This window comes from Pelobates fuscus, chromosome 8 (genome assembly GCF_036172605.1).
Source record: "Pelobates fuscus isolate aPelFus1 chromosome 8, aPelFus1.pri, whole genome shotgun sequence".
Taxonomy (NCBI): Eukaryota; Metazoa; Chordata; class Amphibia; order Anura; family Pelobatidae; genus Pelobates; species Pelobates fuscus.
In genome coordinates, this window is record NC_086324.1 from 105,557,749 (window position 1) to 105,575,243 (window position 17,495).

At 45.1% G+C, this 17,495-nt stretch overlaps 1 protein-coding gene across 1 annotated transcript in view; it reads left to right on the forward strand.

Moving 5' to 3' along the window:
- MOB4 (MOB family member 4, phocein) overlaps positions 1–17,495 on the forward strand; it is a 69,877-nt gene that overhangs the window by 33,755 nt on the left and 18,627 nt on the right. Inside the window, exons 5-6 of the mRNA XM_063430217.1 lie at positions 8,483–8,569; positions 9,623–9,702. Coding sequence (XP_063286287.1) covers positions 8,483–8,569; positions 9,623–9,702 — 167 coding nt within the window. The remainder of the gene's footprint in view (positions 1–8,482; positions 8,570–9,622; positions 9,703–17,495) is intronic.

Here is a 17,495-nt window from a genome sequence, read left to right on the forward strand (position 1 = left end):
CCGGTCTCTTGCAGTGGCCCGTCTCTGCCGTTCCCCCCCCTCCCCCTCGGGGGCATACCTGTCTCTCTGTGCCCAGGTGTCATCTACAGTGTCACTCTTTAATATAAACCTCTTCTATGCTATTCATAAACCTGAGTACACCTCGATTGTTTAGGTTTAAATGTCTATATTGCCCCTCTGCTTGTTAGGTTGATGCTAGCGTCTCTGGTGGGGCTCCCGCGGGGGTGGGCTGTGGGATTAGCTGTCTCTTTCGGGGCTGTTGTTTCGATGCCTGGCCTGCCATTGCCCTATGCACCCCTGCTGGCCATCTGGGCTGTCGCTGTGGAAATCTTCGCCCCCGCGGTCCCCGACTCGCGCTTGTTAATGATGCTGTTAGGGTCATTTTGTCTATGGGCCGGTGGGACTTGCCTGGGGTTGTGTGATCCGCTCCCTCCCCCGCTGGCCCTAGTGTCCCTGTGGGCCGTAGGATGACAGTACAGTACCTTATGGGTGAGGTGGTGGTCCAGGGGCCGCAGGGTCCTGAGTGTGGCAAGCCGGGGGCTCAGGTGTCAGTTGGGGGTGTCTTGGATCTTGCAGCGCATTGTCTTGGTCATGTTGCAATTGTGGACGGTGCATTGCGGTTGGAGGTCGTACGCTGTTGTCAGCGGGCTGCCGTTTCTTGGTGGTTAGTCTTGGCCGGCTTGTTCTGGGATATCGTTGGTTGTTGCTCCAGAGTCTGTGTCCGGGGTACGTCAGTGCTGTCTTGTCGAGGGTCCAGTCTGTGTGCTTGCTGATCGCTGGCTTTTAGTTATCTGTTCTGGGCGCCTGCCTCTGGCTGGTGGATGCCTGTGAGGTTGGCCCAGCAGGCTCTCGTGGCTGTGTGGGGATTTGCGGCAGGCCCAGCTGGTCTAGGAGCGCCGGTATTTCTGCTGGTCTTGTTGGTGTACAGAACCTGTTGTCCTTCCGGATGATGATCTTGAAAGGGTGGCCCCAGGCGTACCGGAGACCGTGTTGCTGTAGGTGTAGCGTGAGCGGGCGAAGGTCTTTTCTTCTCTTTAAGGTGGTTGGGGCTAGGTCGTGGTAGAGCTGTATCTGTGCTCCCTCCACTTCTATGGGCGAGTCTCGGGCTGCGCGCATTATTTGTTCTTTTATGTTGTAGAAGTGTAGCCGTACAATTATGTCTCTCGGCATGGAAGTATTGCTGCTGAGTGCGCGGTGTGCGCGATCCATTAGTAGGTCTGCTGCCGTGGCCTCTGGTGGTAGGTTACGGAAGATTGCTGTAAGTGTGTCTGCAATCCGTTCTGTGGATACAGTTTCCGGCAGGCCTCTCATGCGGATATTATTCCGGCGTGTTCTATTATTTAAGTCTTCATTCGAGTCCTCCAGGATCCGCAGTTGTTCTCTCAGTTCCTGCAGTTCTCCTTCATGTGTGGTGACCGTTCCGTGCAGCACCTCCATTTTGGACTCTGTGGCCTGTGTTCTGGCCGTGAGGTCAGCCATTCCTTCCAGGATAGGAGTCAGCCTTTTGTCCAGTTCTTCTGCCACTGACTTTTGAAAGTCTGCCAGGAAGCCTTTCATGTCTTGCCTGGTTAGAGGGGCCTCTGCCCGTGCAGGGGCCGCCTGGCTGCTCATTTCTGTGTCCGATTCTGCTGGGGAGCGCTCCCAAGATGGCTTCTGGGCCCTCTCTGTGCGTTGCTTGAAGATCGGGGCTACCGCTGAATCGCGGGGTTTCCTGCCGCCACCCATAGAGGAGGGTGAGTAAGGGAGTTCGGGCGTGTGGTTTTGGGGTTCAGGGGGGGCTCAGATGCGTGTGATGGCTCTCGATCAGGCTAGGTCTCGGCAGAGCTCGCGGTTTAGGCGGCCATTCACTCGTGTGGTTAGGCTCCGCCTCCACCCTTACATCTTTAAATCTCAAATACTTTCTCCTCTATTCTTTATTTTCTCTTCCTCATGAACTGCCATTAATCACGTCAATATCGGTGTCTTCCTTATCTTTTTTGTGTTTATCTTATCTTAATTTTCTGTTTGAGCTAACCCAGATCCTTTCTTGCAGCCAGGGTCCCAAACAGAACATTAACTAGCTCCCAGGACGCACAGCTATCAAGACGAGCTTACATCCTTATGCGGAGGTAGCTCTTTTGGATGGCTTTCCACCCTCCCCACCCCAAGGAACTCACTACATTTATAGATGGCACAAATTACATGACTTTCCAAATCCTCATCACCTGCTCAACTATCAAACTCCATACCTGCAACCCCTCACCCCTCTCATCTCCAATAGGTGTAAGATCCCACCTCTTCGAATTTTGCATAAATAAAAATCTAAATTTCCTTCTTTATAATATAAACTCCTTTTATTCTCCTAAGAGAATTCTCTCCCTTATATTCTTTACGTTCACTCTCGCCTTACTAATTAGCAAAATCTCTTTATCTGTCTGCTCACCTGTCTCTGCTGACACCATTTTCATTGCTCCCACTTTACTTTCCTCCCCTCTCAATTCATCCCATGCACTTTACTTATACCTTTCTAGCCTAACCCTTTCCAAATCCTCCAACTACAAACCCTCTCACAAAACCTTTAAATCCTACTCCCACCTTCTCTTCCTTTCTGTCCTACCTCTGCAAACCCACCATGTGCTAACTCCAGGAATAACCCTAATCTTGTTGTGGACAGAAGAATTAAACCAAAATAGCTATTTACTAATGTCTATTTATTCTGTGTTCACTATGTTAAAACTGGCTGCTAGAGTAAATATTCCCTCCCCCCTTTATGGTTCAGTCATTATTTCCTCTGCAAGTTTCTTGTTACACATTCTGTTACACATTCTTGTGTTAATAGGTAGCCTTCTTTGCTAACTCCTCCCCCACTTCCTTTGTGCCAATTCCACGTGCAACAAAATGGAGAATCACTGTTAAAGTAACAAAGAAACTACTCACTTCCCCTTTCTTCATGTATCCAAGCCAGAGCTGGAATATGGGGGGGAAGAGCTCTGTAATGATGACATCACATCCTGTAGGGTGGGACCCTTTTTGACTGTTAACCAATTGTTGAATTGATATTGTATGTTTAAACTGTGACGTATTTTTGCTTTAAGAAGGAGACCCCCCTCTGGGGAATAAAGCATTCCTTAGTATTTCACTGATCAGAAACTTTGTCTCCGGTGTGAATTACTTCTAGGGAAAGCGTGCACGCATTCATCAATCAATCAATTTGGAAGGTGTAGATAGACAAATAATCAAAGTTTTCTTTGATCCTAAACAATCTCATACACATCTCATGTCACTCTTCCTTTAAATCCTCCTTCCATACTGCCCTCTTGAATGCGCGCTTTGTTTGCGGTGTTGCTAAATCCACTGCTGTGCACAACCTTTTAATCTCTTGTTCCCTAGACTTACTAGCTTTAACAGAAACATGGCTCGCTACCCCTGCCTCTCTATCCTTTGGCGGTCTTCCATTTTACCACAACCCAAGACACTCTGAAAGCAAAGGTGGTAGTGTAGGGTTTCTGCTCTCACCTCACTGCTCATTCCAACCTCTACCCATCTTCCCTCTTTTTCTCCTCATTTGAAGTTAATTTTAATTCGCATTTTCAAACCCATCTCTGCTAACATTGCAGTTATCTATCGTACCCCTGGTTCTCGTTTCCTCTTCCTTGACCACTTTGCTGCTTGGTTTTCCTACTTCCTCTCTTCTAACATTCAATCCCGAATTCTTGGGGACTTCAACATTTCCATTAACCTACCCTTGACCTCCTTAGCCTTAAAACTTCTCTCAATTACCTCCTCCCTTGGCCTTTCACAGTGGGCCAAGTCCCCCACCCATGTAACTGGCAATACCCTTGATCTTATTTTCTCTCATTATCTGCAACACTCCATTTTCTCTCTTGGATCACCACCTCTTATCATTTGCTCTCAATAGCCCCCTACCCCATCATCCTCAACCTCACACCCCTCAACTAAGAAGAAACTTGAATTATATTGACTTCTATCCATCCCTTCTTTCTTCTGTCCCTCACTGGCTATCTTCTCATGTACCCTCACCTCTGCCCTAGATGCTGCAGCCCTGCTCCAAACATGCACCTCGAGGAGAACACGCTACCTGCAGAGATGCTCCGGTTCTGCTGGAGGAAGTCACGCACCCAGTCAGACTTCCTCCACTACAAATTCATGCGGTGTTCCTACAGCGCAGCCCTTGCCAAACAGTCTTACTTTTCCTCCCTCATTAGCGCATGCTTTGCAATCCCATTTTTTTTTTTTTTTTTTTTTTATACCTTCTTTGCCCTGCTGTGGCCACCCCCAAACTAACCTTACAGCCGATAGCTTTGCATGCTACTTTACCGACAAGATTGAACAGCTAATGAAATAATTCTCACCACCATGCCCCTCTTTCTTAACCACACCTGGATTGTGCCTACCCTTCAGACTTTCTCCCAGGCTACTGAACAAGAGGTGGCTGCGCTGCTCCTTTTCTTCTTGCCCCACTTGCCTGCTTGATCCGGTCCTGTCTCACCTTATCAGATCTCTCTCCTCTTGTCTTGTGCCTTCCTTAACACACATCTTCAACAGCTCTCTCTTCTGGTGCTGCCCTTAAACGTGCTACTGTAGTACCATCTTAAAAAAACAAAAAAAAACACTCTTGACCCATTCTACCCTTCGAACTATTGTCCCATATCCCTGCTCCATTTTTCCTCAAGTCCTTTGGAAAGACTTGTCTTTACCCATCTTACTTGCTTCTTCAATTCCAACTCTCTCCTTGACCCTCTTCAGTCTGGCTTCTGACCCCACCACTCTGGGTGGAGACTGCTCTTATTAAAGTTACTAATCACAGCTAAATCCAAAGAGCACTAATCTATACTAATTCTTCTTGACCTCTCTGCTGTCTTTGACACTGACCATGTTCTACTTCTCCAAACTCTTCAATCACTGTCTCTGACACTGTTCTCTCTTGGTTTTCCTCTTATCTCTCCTAACGCTCATTCGGTATCTTCTTTTATGATACCTCCTGCCCTCTTCCTGTCTCTGTTGGAGTCCCCACAAGGCTCTGTCCTTGGTCCCCTTCCATTTTCTCTTTATACTGCTTCTCCTGGCAAACTTATTACCTCATTTGGATTCCAATAACACGTGTACACTGACACCCAGATCTACCTCTCCCTTGCCGTTTTGCAACGTGTCACTGCTTGCCTTTCTTCCATCTCTGATTGGATGTCCTCCCGTTTTTAAAACTTAAACTCTCTAAAACTGAACTTTTTGTCTTTCCTCCTACTAATAATGATACTCCTCTCTCGCTCTCCCTTCAAGTTGGTGTTTCCCACATCAGTCCATCCTTGCAAGTGCACTTTCTTGGTGTTTTGTTTGATTCTTGTCTCCCCTTTGAGCCTCACATCCAGTCTGTTACCAAATCCTGTAGAATTTCACCTTAGACACATAGCTTACATCTGCCCCTTTCTTACACATGATGCTAATAAGGAGCTTGTCCATGCTCTAGTAATCTCTTGCATGGATTATTGTAACTCTCTCCTAATTGTTCTTCCCAGAAGTCATATTGCCCCACTACAGTCTGTAATGAATGCTGCTGCTGCAAGACTGATTTTCCTCTCCTGCCGCTCCTCTCACACCTCTCCCCTCTGTCAGTCCTTACATTGGCTTCCTGTATCGAATAGGAGTTAATTCAAGGTACCTATCCACACATCTAAGCACTGAACAATTCTAGCCCCTCCTAGATCTCTTCACTGTACCATAGGTATGTGCTTTCTCTGTCTCTCCGCTCTGCCCATGACCGTCTCCTGTCCGCTGGTTGCACCCGTACGGCCAACTCACGCTTGCAGGACTTCTCGCAGGTGGCTCCTTTCCTTTGGAATAGCCTGCCTGCCTACCCCCATCAGGCTCTCCCCTAGTCTTCAATCATTTAAGAAGTGCCTCAAATACCATCTCTTTAGGAAAGCTTATCGCCTCACAGAGTAACCTCTACCTCGCATACCTGTCCCTTGCTCTCTCCTAAAGGGCAGCACACTATTCTCTCCTCCAGCTCTGCTTCACTCCACCTTGTTTGATTGCTGCCTCCTGTCCTGTTGTGTTTTACACCCACCTCCTATAGACTGTAAGCTCGTTTTAGCAGGGCCCTCTTCAACTTTTTTTTTTTTTTTGTAATTCTCATGTATTGTTAAATTTCCCCCTCTGATAATATTGTAAAGCTCTACTGAATATGCTGGTGCTATATAAATACTAGTAATAATAATTATGGGGAAACTTCTATGAATGCCCCCAGAGAGAGCGTGAGATATAGCTATATCTTCTTTTTTTATTACATAGAATGTGACGGCAGATAAGAACCGTTCGGCCCATCTAGTCTGCCCAATTTTCTAAATACTTTCAATAGTCCCTGGCCTTATCTTATCGTTAGGATAGCCTTATGCCTATCCCACGCATGCTTAGTGGATTAGTGGATCTTCTCTCTTCACCGATCACTTGTTAGGTGTGAGGAATGAGTGACCACAATTGTTTCATTAAGCATTCCCATGCTGCATGTGAGAAGAAGTTTGACAATGTGTCATCTTTGTTCTAGTTTTAGAAATGCATTATTGTTTTTAATAATATGCTGGTGGGTATATACAACTTGCAGACCCTTAAAGGGACACTCCGGGCACCAATACAACAAATTTTAAAGGGATACTAGAAGTGCCATTACAAAGCTGTATTCCTGTGCCTCTCCTCTCCCTTGCACCCACTGCAGTGGTCAATAGGTTAAAAACATTTCTTTCTTACCTGATCCTAGTGCTTATGCCCATTGGCTCTGTCGCGTCTCTGCCTCCTCCGTCCCGCTACGAGCGGGTGCTAATGCACATGAGTGGCAAGTGTCGCGCACACCTTAGACCTCCCATAGGAAAGCATGGAGTCAATGCTTTCCTATGGGGAAAATCTGATGCTAGATGTCCGCAATAAATGGTCTGAGCTACAAAGGAACCTGCATTAGAAGCAAAGGACACCAAGAATGCCAGGGAGACATATATAATCGCTATTTGTTTAACTTTCTCAGACTGTCTGCAGCCACATTGTGAATTAAAAGCGGCACACTCGGTACTGAGACTGTGTACAGCATGTGTGTCCAACCTTTTGGCTTCCCTGGTCCTCATTACACACAGAGGAATTGGCATGGGCAAACAAAATCTTTAAATCATGCCGAACTTGCCTTTCCCCAATTGCTTCCTCTTCTCTCCCGCTCAGGATCTGTTCTTGATTTCTTCCTATCCGATATAGTTTTCTTTAAAACATAAGACAAAGTAGGGAATATTTTGTCTTATGTATTTTTCATACGCTGGACCAGCTTTGACCCAGGGGAGGAGCTAAGTCCGCTCAATTTCCTGTGGTCAAAGCAAGTAGACTATAGGAGGTTTGACCACAGGAAATGGAGCTGGCTTAGCTCCTCCCCTGTGTCACAGCTGGTCCAGCGTAGGAAAAATACATAAGACAAAATAGTTTTGACTTTAACCCCTTAAGGACCAAACTTCTGGAATAAAAGGGAATCATGACATGTCACACATGTCATGTGTCCTTAAGGGGTTAAAGAAAACTAGATCCGATATGAAGAAAAGATCCAGAGAGAGGGAGAGAAGAGGAAGCGATTGGGGAAAGTTTAAGTTCTGCATCATAGTGCCACTTTAAAGATTTTATGTTTGCCCAGGCTAATTCCTCTGTGCTTAAAGAAGACCAGGGAAGCCAAAAGGTTGGACACCCATGCTGTACACAGTCTCGGTACCGAGTGTGCTGCTTTTAATTCACAATCTAGCTGCAGACAGTCTGAGAAAGTTATAAACAAATAGGTATTCTGTCTCCCTGGTGTTCTTGGTGGTGGAAGCAATTTAGTGAAAGGTAAGTTCGGCATGACTGTGACATTTTTATTATGACATTTTATTATATTAAAGCAGCAAACACCACTTTTTTTGTTTTTTTTGTATTCTTAGCTGTCTACTAAATAAACACATAACCACGCCTAATCTCTCACACACAATATCACACCTATACGTACAGTCACAACTATACATAGTCACAGATTACACAGACAATCAGACAGTCAATCAATCACTATTGCTGTCGATGCTGGGATGACAAATATCCTGGCAGTTGGCTCACTGCAGTAAGTACGAGGGAGCTGTCCAGGAGGAGCACAGTATGTAAAGGGCTCCCTCGCCGCCCAGACTGCAACTTAGCCGCACTGCTAGCGGTCTCGGGCCGCATGCGGGTTGGACACCTGCTTTACAGCATGCATTTGATAAGGAACTCCTTCTGACATGATGGATTGTCTTGGGAGGCAGGCTGTGGTACAGAATTCTGCAAAATATTGGTTTTAGTAGAAAAGATTTGAGCTCGCAAAAAAGACAGCATATTAATCTATATTGATGCAAAAGTGTCCCTTTAAGATTGGTTCCTCAAGAGGTACTAAAATCAACAAACGTGCCCTGGATTAGTTGGTCTGCATGTGAATGAAATGCAGTGTACTGTATTTCAGATGGAGTGCCATCCTGACACTTGTACTCAGATGACTGCAACAGAACAATGGATATTTCTTTGTGCTGCCCATAAGACCCCAAAAGAGGTAAAGTGTTTTTCATTATTTAATGTCTTAATATTGAATGTCTCCGTTTTAATGTATTGGTAGATGGGGAAAATAAATGATTCCTTCCGACTGTTGGCTATGGTCATTCTGATCTTTAATTTTTTTTTTTTTTTCTTTAAATCTAATCTGAATATTGGAAAACTGTTAATGGAAAGCTGCTAGCAGGGTATAGAAAAGTAGTTTAAATCAGAACTGCCACTGCTCAATAAAACATTGAAAATTGGCTATAACTCATGTTAAATTTTAGTTCAAGTGAAATACTTAATTTCTTTTGATATTTGTATAAATGATTTGGCAAATTACAATCCAGTTCAAAAAGGCAAACCCTGCAAATGAGGACAATAAGTAATATTATTTAATTTCACCTCTACTCTGTATGTTTTCTCTGTGCTTACAGCCTTGTGCAAAGGACAAAACCTATAATAATGACAGGGAGCTAATATGGAAGTGCACAGTTGTAGGATAAATATGTGTGGATTTTTAATTTTGTTTTGTTTTTCACACCTCACAAATAGATGTGTTAATTATTGGAATAGGTAGATATAATTGTCAATGATTTTGTCCCATCTCTGCAGAGCTTAACCTGATTATTTCTTAGTCCAGAGGTATGCGACCTTCGGCACACGAGATGTTGTGGACTGTATCTCCCATAATGCTCTTATGTCTTAAAGACACAAAGCTGGCAAAACAGGTGGAAATGTTGCCTCAAATGATCACAGGGTTGTGATATAACTTTGCAACTAGTGTACAATTTATGTATTGTCCTGGTGTATTTCCCAGGCCTCACAGGTGTAAACTCTGGCTTTACAGCTTACATGGTACTAAGGAAATTTAAAGAATTTGGAAAATATTTCCAGCTTCTGAAGCAGATGCAAGATAACACTGAGGAGGGATTCAGATACCCCAGATATTTCCTTGAAAGAACTGATAAATATCAGGGACACAAACAAAGGTGTTTGGTTAATTTTTTGTTTACTTATTTTGCCATTACTCCACTCTGTAACCTGTGATTTCTTCTTTTCTTTATTATAGTGTCCTGCTATAGATTACACTAGGCACACACTTGATGGTGCTGCGTGTCTCTTGAATAGCAATAAATATTTTCCAAGTCGGTAAGTTTAAGAAGGCATGCCCTACACAGAACCCAAAGGATTAATTTAATTTCACCAAGCATGTGATTTATAAAAAAAAAGTATGTATAAATAGCGAGGGCTTGCACTCCTGGTGTAATCCAGTGCTGGTCTGGCAAGTATCATGTAGACATGGCAGAAATGACCGCACTCCAAGGACTTTGTAGAGATTTTCAAATAAAATTTAACTTTTATTCAATCCATTTAAAAGTCAACATTTCAGCTCCCACATGGAGCTTTCATCAGGACAAAACATGTTTTGTCTATTTTCTTTATCAGTGCTATCTAGGGATTTACAATCATGTCTTCAGCTACTTTGTGTGGCTTAAAGGAGCCAGTATTGTGGGAAAAAATGTACATGTATATGATACAGCTTATGGATATATTGTTTGTTTATGTTCTGCATGTAATGGCAGCTTATTATGTGCAGTCTTCCCAAGAACACTAGTTGCGCTAAAGTCTCTGAAACAGAACTGAAGTTTCCTTTGCTGTGTTTTATATGAAGCACAGTAAAACCAAGATAATAAGCAGAGACAAAAAAATATAATTAGGGAGCTAAAATTCACAAAACTGAATGTTGGAGGCATACTATGGTATAGACATGTACCCTGTCCACGTCAATGAGTTCTAGTTTTCGGGGTGTCTTTAGTATCCCTTTAAGTTTTTTTTCAGTTTGCTAAAGGGATCCTTCTGCAAAACTTCTCTATATTCCCCTTGAATATTTTACGCTATAAACGTAGAATGAGTTATTCAATAATCATTAAAAACAATTCATATGTTGTGAATAGATTTTCAGAAAATATGGTTCCTCCACATCTGTCAATCGATTATCAATTGTCATTTAGGCTGGAAGAAAGGAGATTTAGTCTAAGGCAAAGAATGTTGTGTTTTTTTTTTTTTTGTAAGAACAATGGGAATCTCAGCTGAAGAGGTGGTTTTATCAGCGCCCACACAGATGTTTAAACAGCAATTTGAGAAATACTTGAAAAACATAATATACAGGGATAAAATTTGTGGGGTAATCGCTTAACCCAAGGATATATCTGACTATGGAGGGAGGCTCTCCCCACACGATCCCCCATGGGACATATACTGGAACAGGCTTCTAGGCGCTATCCAGTACAGCCTCAGGTATACTCTCTTGCACGAGAGTTTTGGTATATATTTGTTTTAATTTGTTTAACCCTTTAAGACCGGCGGGCGTACAATTACGCCCTATTTTAAGCGGCTCTAAACGCCGCTGGGCGTAATTGTACGCCCTCTGGTCTTTTCTTACTTACCCGGTCGCCGGCGATCCCGGTTGGGGGGACTCCCAGGGAGCCCCCCGCGGCACATCCGTCCTCTTCCGTATGTGTGGGTTCGGACTTCTGAATACCTGAGTATGGTCTTAATTTGGTGAGAGGCCATGAAACTGTTATTTGGGTGTAAGATTAGCATGTGGTGTCGAATGCCAGTGAGAGAGCTTTGATGGTGTTATGACATTTTAAGTTTAAGGTGACAAAAGGAAGCAAACCCCAAAAAAGATGTCGTAACAAATGGTTGCATGTTATGTTCCAGAAGGAATCTTTTGAATAGTGTGAAAGCCCTGTTGTATGTTTTGTGTGTATTTTTTTGATAGTGCCAATTGGGACAATGTCCTGCTATGCTGCATGATGGTTTCTAGTCCAGTATGAGTTGTTGGAATGTTAGAGTGATGGTGGCTGTGGGCGCAGCTGACCGGAGTGCTTGATGAAACGCCTGAAATTTAAAGCGAGACAAATTGTCAGCAGCTGTTACACCTGGAACATGGAAACAACATAGGAAAAAATTATGACAAGCTGCCAACCAAGTGAGTTTCCTCAGAAATCTCATGATCGTAAGGGATTTGCAACGACCTTTGTTGATGATGTGACTGGTTGTCTGAGTGACAACGCACTGGCATATTAGCCCATAAATGACCCCATGCTACGGCAGCTGCCACGATGGGATAGATCTCAAAAAGAGCTGAGGTAGTGGAAAAACCTTCCAAATCCTGAACTGCTGAAGGCGAGCTGCCCCAAAGCCATTTGTTCACAAAAATTTCTGCAAAACCAGTGGTAGATGCCGCATCTGACCAAATGGTAGGAGATGAGTCAGTCAATTGAGGGAGGAACAGACTTTTACCATTCCAAGTGGTTAAAAATCTCTTCCACATGTTTAGATCTGCCGTAGCTTGGGTATCTAAGGACAACCTGTGCGTGTCATGTAGGAAAAGATGCAACAGTCATGATATAAAGGAGCGGCCTTGAGGTATGATGATCATAGCAAAATTTAGTGATCCCAGCAGGGACTGTAGCTCTTTGCGGTTGCAAGTACCGAGCTGAAGGTAGCTGTTTATGTAAGTGAGAATATTCTCTATCTTATCGTGTGGTAGGCTCGCTTGCATTGTGGCGGAGTATAATTGGATACCCAGAAAAGTGATAACCGTGTCTGGCGCCTCTGTTTTCTTAGGGGAGATGGGTACACCTAGTTGCTCAAATAGCTTAGTGGTAGCTTTGAGACTAGTAGGAGGGGGAAGTATTCTCCTCGACCAGTAGGAAATCGTCCAGGTAATGTAATACCGTAGGGCATCTGGCTATGTTCAATAGTAACCAGCATAATGCTTCGGCAAATGTGTTGAAAAAAGCTGGGCTACTTTTGGACCCAAAAGTTAACCGGGAGAAAAAATAGTAGTTCCCGGACCACTTGATGCCATGCAGGTGCCACAGTGTGTGGTGGATTGGTAGTAATTTAAAGGCGTTGGTAATGTCGGTCTTACTGCGCCAGGCTCCAACCCCTGCTTGTATGAAAGCGGTAATGGCGTGATCTATGGTGGTGTATTGCAGGGTATGAGGGAATTAAGACTGGGGTTGGCCGATGAGTGGGGTGCCGATAAGTCAATGAAGAGTCTCTGTTTTTGGGAAGATTTCCCTGTGACAATCCCAATGGGGTTAGTGCGCCATTCTATGAATGGAGGAGTTGTGAAAGGCCCCAATACGAAGCCCTCAGCCACTTCTTGGGCTATGAGGGTGTCAACCGCTGTGGGGTTGTGTTGGGCAGATTGTAGATTAGGGCATTCCAGAGTTCCGGCTGGTATGTGTAGGATACCAGTATGGAAGCCTTCTGTTAAACCAGAGATGATAGTCTACTAGGTGTCTAGATGGGTGCTGAGACCTAAATGCAGTGAATACTGGCATATTAATGGACGTTGGGTAAGGCTTGGAATAAATTTTATTTGGACACATGGTCTTTGCATGTGCCCTAAAACATTTTGAACAGACATGCAATAGTCTACATCCACTGTAATTGCAAGACCCAACATTGAAATTATTACATATCTGGGACTTGCCCAGAAACTTGATTGGGCGTCCCAGTTTGTCTCTTGACAACTTCTCTGGAACCCCAGAGGAACTAGCTCCTTGCGTGGAGGCATGTCCGTCCGCCGTGTTGGGACAAAAATTTGTAGTATGGGCTGTGGAGGAGCAGTATGCACAAGCCGGTGTTCTTAGACCTGCAAAGTGTCTGCAAAAAATGACTGTATCAATCCTTCCCCAGTTGGATCGGGTTCCGTACTGGGAGAAGGCTCCAGACACTTTTGCAGAAAAAGACCTATGGTAGTCACAGAAGGCTGAACCACCATATTTGTTGCCCAGGGCTACCAGCTTGTGCATATAAAGATCCAACTCCCCTCTTCTGTTGGGATAGACTGCACAGATGACATCCCTGTAAATACCAAAAGCTAGTACAAATTCAGGGATAGTCAGTTTCCCGTTCAGGCAGGCATCCTAGATCTGACAACAGATACATCATCATAAGCATACGTCTTATTCTCAACAATATCCTGGGAGGCAATCAACAGGGAAGCCAGGTTGATGTCTTTACCTTCCAGGATATCCATTTTTATGTGCTCAGGTATCATATGAGCCGGGCTAACTTCCTGGTCATCCAGGGTGATGGCTGGAGCAGCTAATGGCAAGTCGGCTGGTGCTTGTGAAGCAGCAGCGGGTAGCCCTGCTAGAGTAAGGGCCGTGGTGACCGACTTAAGTTTCTCCTGCTTGGAGTTGACTTTGCTCATGGATGCCATGAGTGAGGATAACATGGCATGTATGTCTCCTGGGTTGGACTGGCTAGGTCCTTCCCCGGCATCCATGTTATTTGTAGATGTGCGTAGTAATCTGAAAAGCTCTGCTTTCCTTGCTGTAGCGGGGTTGGGGATTTGTCTCCTCAATTCCGTGGCTATACGTGGGATCGTCCAGGATCTAATCGATGCTGGACTAGCTAGCTCTCCTCCTTGTGTGGGAGTGACGGCTCTAGCCGGGGTGCTAGGCAGGGAGAAATCCTCTACCCCTTCCTGAGACATACTATAAACAAAACAATTAATTAGTATATGAAACTACCAAATTGTACTGGCAGGCTAGCTAGGCCGGATGGCGAAACATTATACTTGTTTGGTGACAGATGAGGTCCTGCGAATTGCCAAGCGGCTTGAGAGGCTCTATCTATGCGTTGGCGCGAGGGGTTATTGAGGCCGGAGTTTTAGGCCTCTCGGTGACTGTAAGACAGAAAACAGGGGAAGAGAGTGACAGGTGAGGCCCTCTCTATGCAACATGCGAGGCGGCTAGCTAACGTGTGGCCAGATGGGTGTTTGTCTTTGAAACGTTTGAGGCGGGGTGTTGGCCTTGCGGGACCACTAACTGATGGCGACTGCCAAGACAGGGTAAATACCTATTGGGAAGCCTGTGACCCTATTGCCAGCACTCTAACCTAGGGGTACGAAATAAAATGTATGGTAGAATACCATATGAGCAGGTGTACGTACCTGGTAGTATGACAAATTCACAGGAAAAAAACGTGTTTGACAGCCTGAAATGGGTAAGAGAGTAGTATGATGAGTGTGGATTGTTGGAAAGAAAACAGACTTATAGCCTGTAGCAGCAATGTTTTTATGGTTTGCTGGCGTATGATTGAAAAAATAAAATGTTGATGCCATGTGAATAGATATGTGTTACTCAGAAATTTTGTCATTGCTTAAATAAGACAACTGAGGGAGGCCGTGGCCTATGTACAAACAACGTGTTATATAATAATGGTGTGTAAGGGAAACATAAAATTTAAGAGATATAGATAGAGATAGAGATATAGAGATATAGAGTGCTGTGCAGGAAACGTATGATTGGTTGGATCAGTACGTGTGATTCAACCAGAGTATGCATGAAAAGGAAATTTAAAGCCTTATGTGGTCAAAGAAACGAGGCCTGTAATGTAGGCTGAGTTAATTGTAATGAAATGGATAATTTTTGAAAAACTCCTACAGAAATGTTAGCTGGTTTCATGCCCTTGATGTAATAAGTGATACCTTAAAATATCAATGAAAATAGTCTGTCTTTTCAAACAAGCAACTATTTAACCGAATGTATATCCATGAAATGTAACTCACGAAACAGATCTATGTGAATACCGTATATACTCGAGTATAAGCCGACCCGAATATAAGCCGAGGCCCCTAATTTTATCCCAAAAAACTGGGAAAACTTATTGACTCGAGTATAAGACTAGGGTGGGAAATGCAGCAGCTACTGGTAAATTTCTAAATAAAATTAGATCCTAAAAAAAAATATATTAATTGAATATTTATTTACAGTGTGTGTATAATGAATGCAGTGTGTGCGTATGTGTGTGTGTATGAGTGCAGCGTGTGTGTGTATATGAGTGCAGCGTGTGTGTGTATATGAGTGCAGCGTGTGTGTGTGTATGAGTGCAGCGTGTGTGTGTATGAGTGCAGCGTGTGTGTGTATGAGTGCAGCGTGTGTGTGTATGAGTGCAGCGTGTGTGTGTATGAGTGCAGCGTGTGTGTGTATGAGTGCAGCGTGTGTGTGTATGAGTGCAGCGTGTGTGTGTATGAGTGCAGCGTGTGTGTGTATGAGTGCAGCGTGTGTGTGTATGAGTGCAGCGTGTGTGTGTATGAGTGCAGCGTGTGTGTGTATGAGTGCAGCGTGTGTGTGTATGAGTGCAGCGTGTGTGTGTATGAGTGCAGCGTGTGTGTGTATGAGTGCAGCGTGTGTGTGTATGAGTGCAGCGTGTGTGTATGAGTGCAGCGTGTGTGTGTATGAGTGCAGCGTGTGTGTGTATGAGTGCAGCGTGTGTGTGTATGAGTGCAGCGTGTGTGTGTGTATGAATGCAGTGTGTGCAGGGCCGGTGCAAGGATATTTGCCGCCGTAGGCAAAACATTTTTTGCCGCCCCCTCCCCCCCCATATGTCCTGACTTCCCCTCCTCCTCCCTCAGTGGTCCTTACCTCCCCACCCCCGTGTTCCTTCACTCCCCCCCCCCAGTGGTCCTGACTCACCCCTCCCCTAGTGGTCCTTACCCTCCCCTCCCCTAGTGGTCCTTACCCTCCCCTCCCCTAGTGGTCCTTACCCTCCCCTCCCCTAGTGGTCCTTACCCTCCCCTCCCATAGTGGTCCTTACTTCCCCCTCCCCTCCCATAGTGGTCCTTATACTTCCCCCTCCCCTCCCATAGTGGTCCTTATACCCCCCCTCCCCTCCCATAGTGGTCCTTATACCCCCCCTCCCCTCCCATAGTGGTCCTTATACCCCCCCTCCCTCCCATAGTGGTCCTTATACCCCCCCTCCCTCCCATAGTGGTCCTTATACCCACCCCCTCCCTCCCATAGTGGTCCTTATACCCACCCCCTCCCTCCCATAGTGGTCCTTATACCCACCCCCTCCCTCCCATAGTGGTCCTTATACCCCTTTTTTTGTTATTAATTTTTTTTTTTTATTATTATTATTTTTTATTATGATTTCTTATTTTATTTATAAAAAAAAATTTCGTCCCCCCTCCCTGCTTGATATATGGCAGGGAGGGGGGCTCTCCTTCCCTGGTGGTCCAGCATTGGCAGTTCAGTGGGGGGAGAGGGGGGCTGGCAGAGCTGTAACTTACCTGTTCTGCAGCTCCTGTCAGCTCTCTCCTCCTCTGCGCCGTCCGTGCAGCTCCCTCTGTCAGCTCCCAGTGTAAGTCTCGTGAGAGCCGCGGCTCTCGCGAGATTTACACTGGGAGCTGACCGAGGTGCTGACCGGACACGCAGAGGAGGAGAGAGCTGACAGGAGCTGCAGAACAGGTAAGTTACAGCTCTGCCAGCCCCCCTCTCCCCCGGTCTGTATTATGGCAATGCAAATTGCCATAATACAGACTATTGACTCGAGTATAAGCCGAGATGTGGTTTTTCAGCCCAAAAAATGGGCTGAAAAACTCGGCTTATACTCGAGTATATACGGTACATAGCAGAATAACCGAATTTTTAGCATGAATAGCTTAAATGTATGCACTTTAATGCGAACAGCAATCGTGCATGAATATAACATGAATAAGTGCCGAATGGAAAACACAACTGAAATGATAATCGTTTAAATGAAGCAAAGGGAAACAGTTTGTGCAAAATGATCGCTTCTCTAATACGCATGAATTTAGCCGAACAATTTGTACGAAATGAAGCCGCGAGAAAGGCTATGTAATGCGACTGTGCAGAGAAAACCGTAAAGCGAGGACCCGTGCTGTACCGTGCGCCGTGGGAACCGATCCTGGCGTGACAGGTAGGTTTAACTTACGGTTTAGGAGTCCCTGGGACGCGATCTACGACGAAGACCCGGGTAAGAAGCTGGACGGACTGAAAAGGCCTGCAAGAGTATTCCTGGACACAGCTTGCCGCGGAGAAACTTGTGGGTAAGAAAACCAAGATGGCGTCTCAGAGAACCCGGAAGTGGATCCTCATTCAACGCTG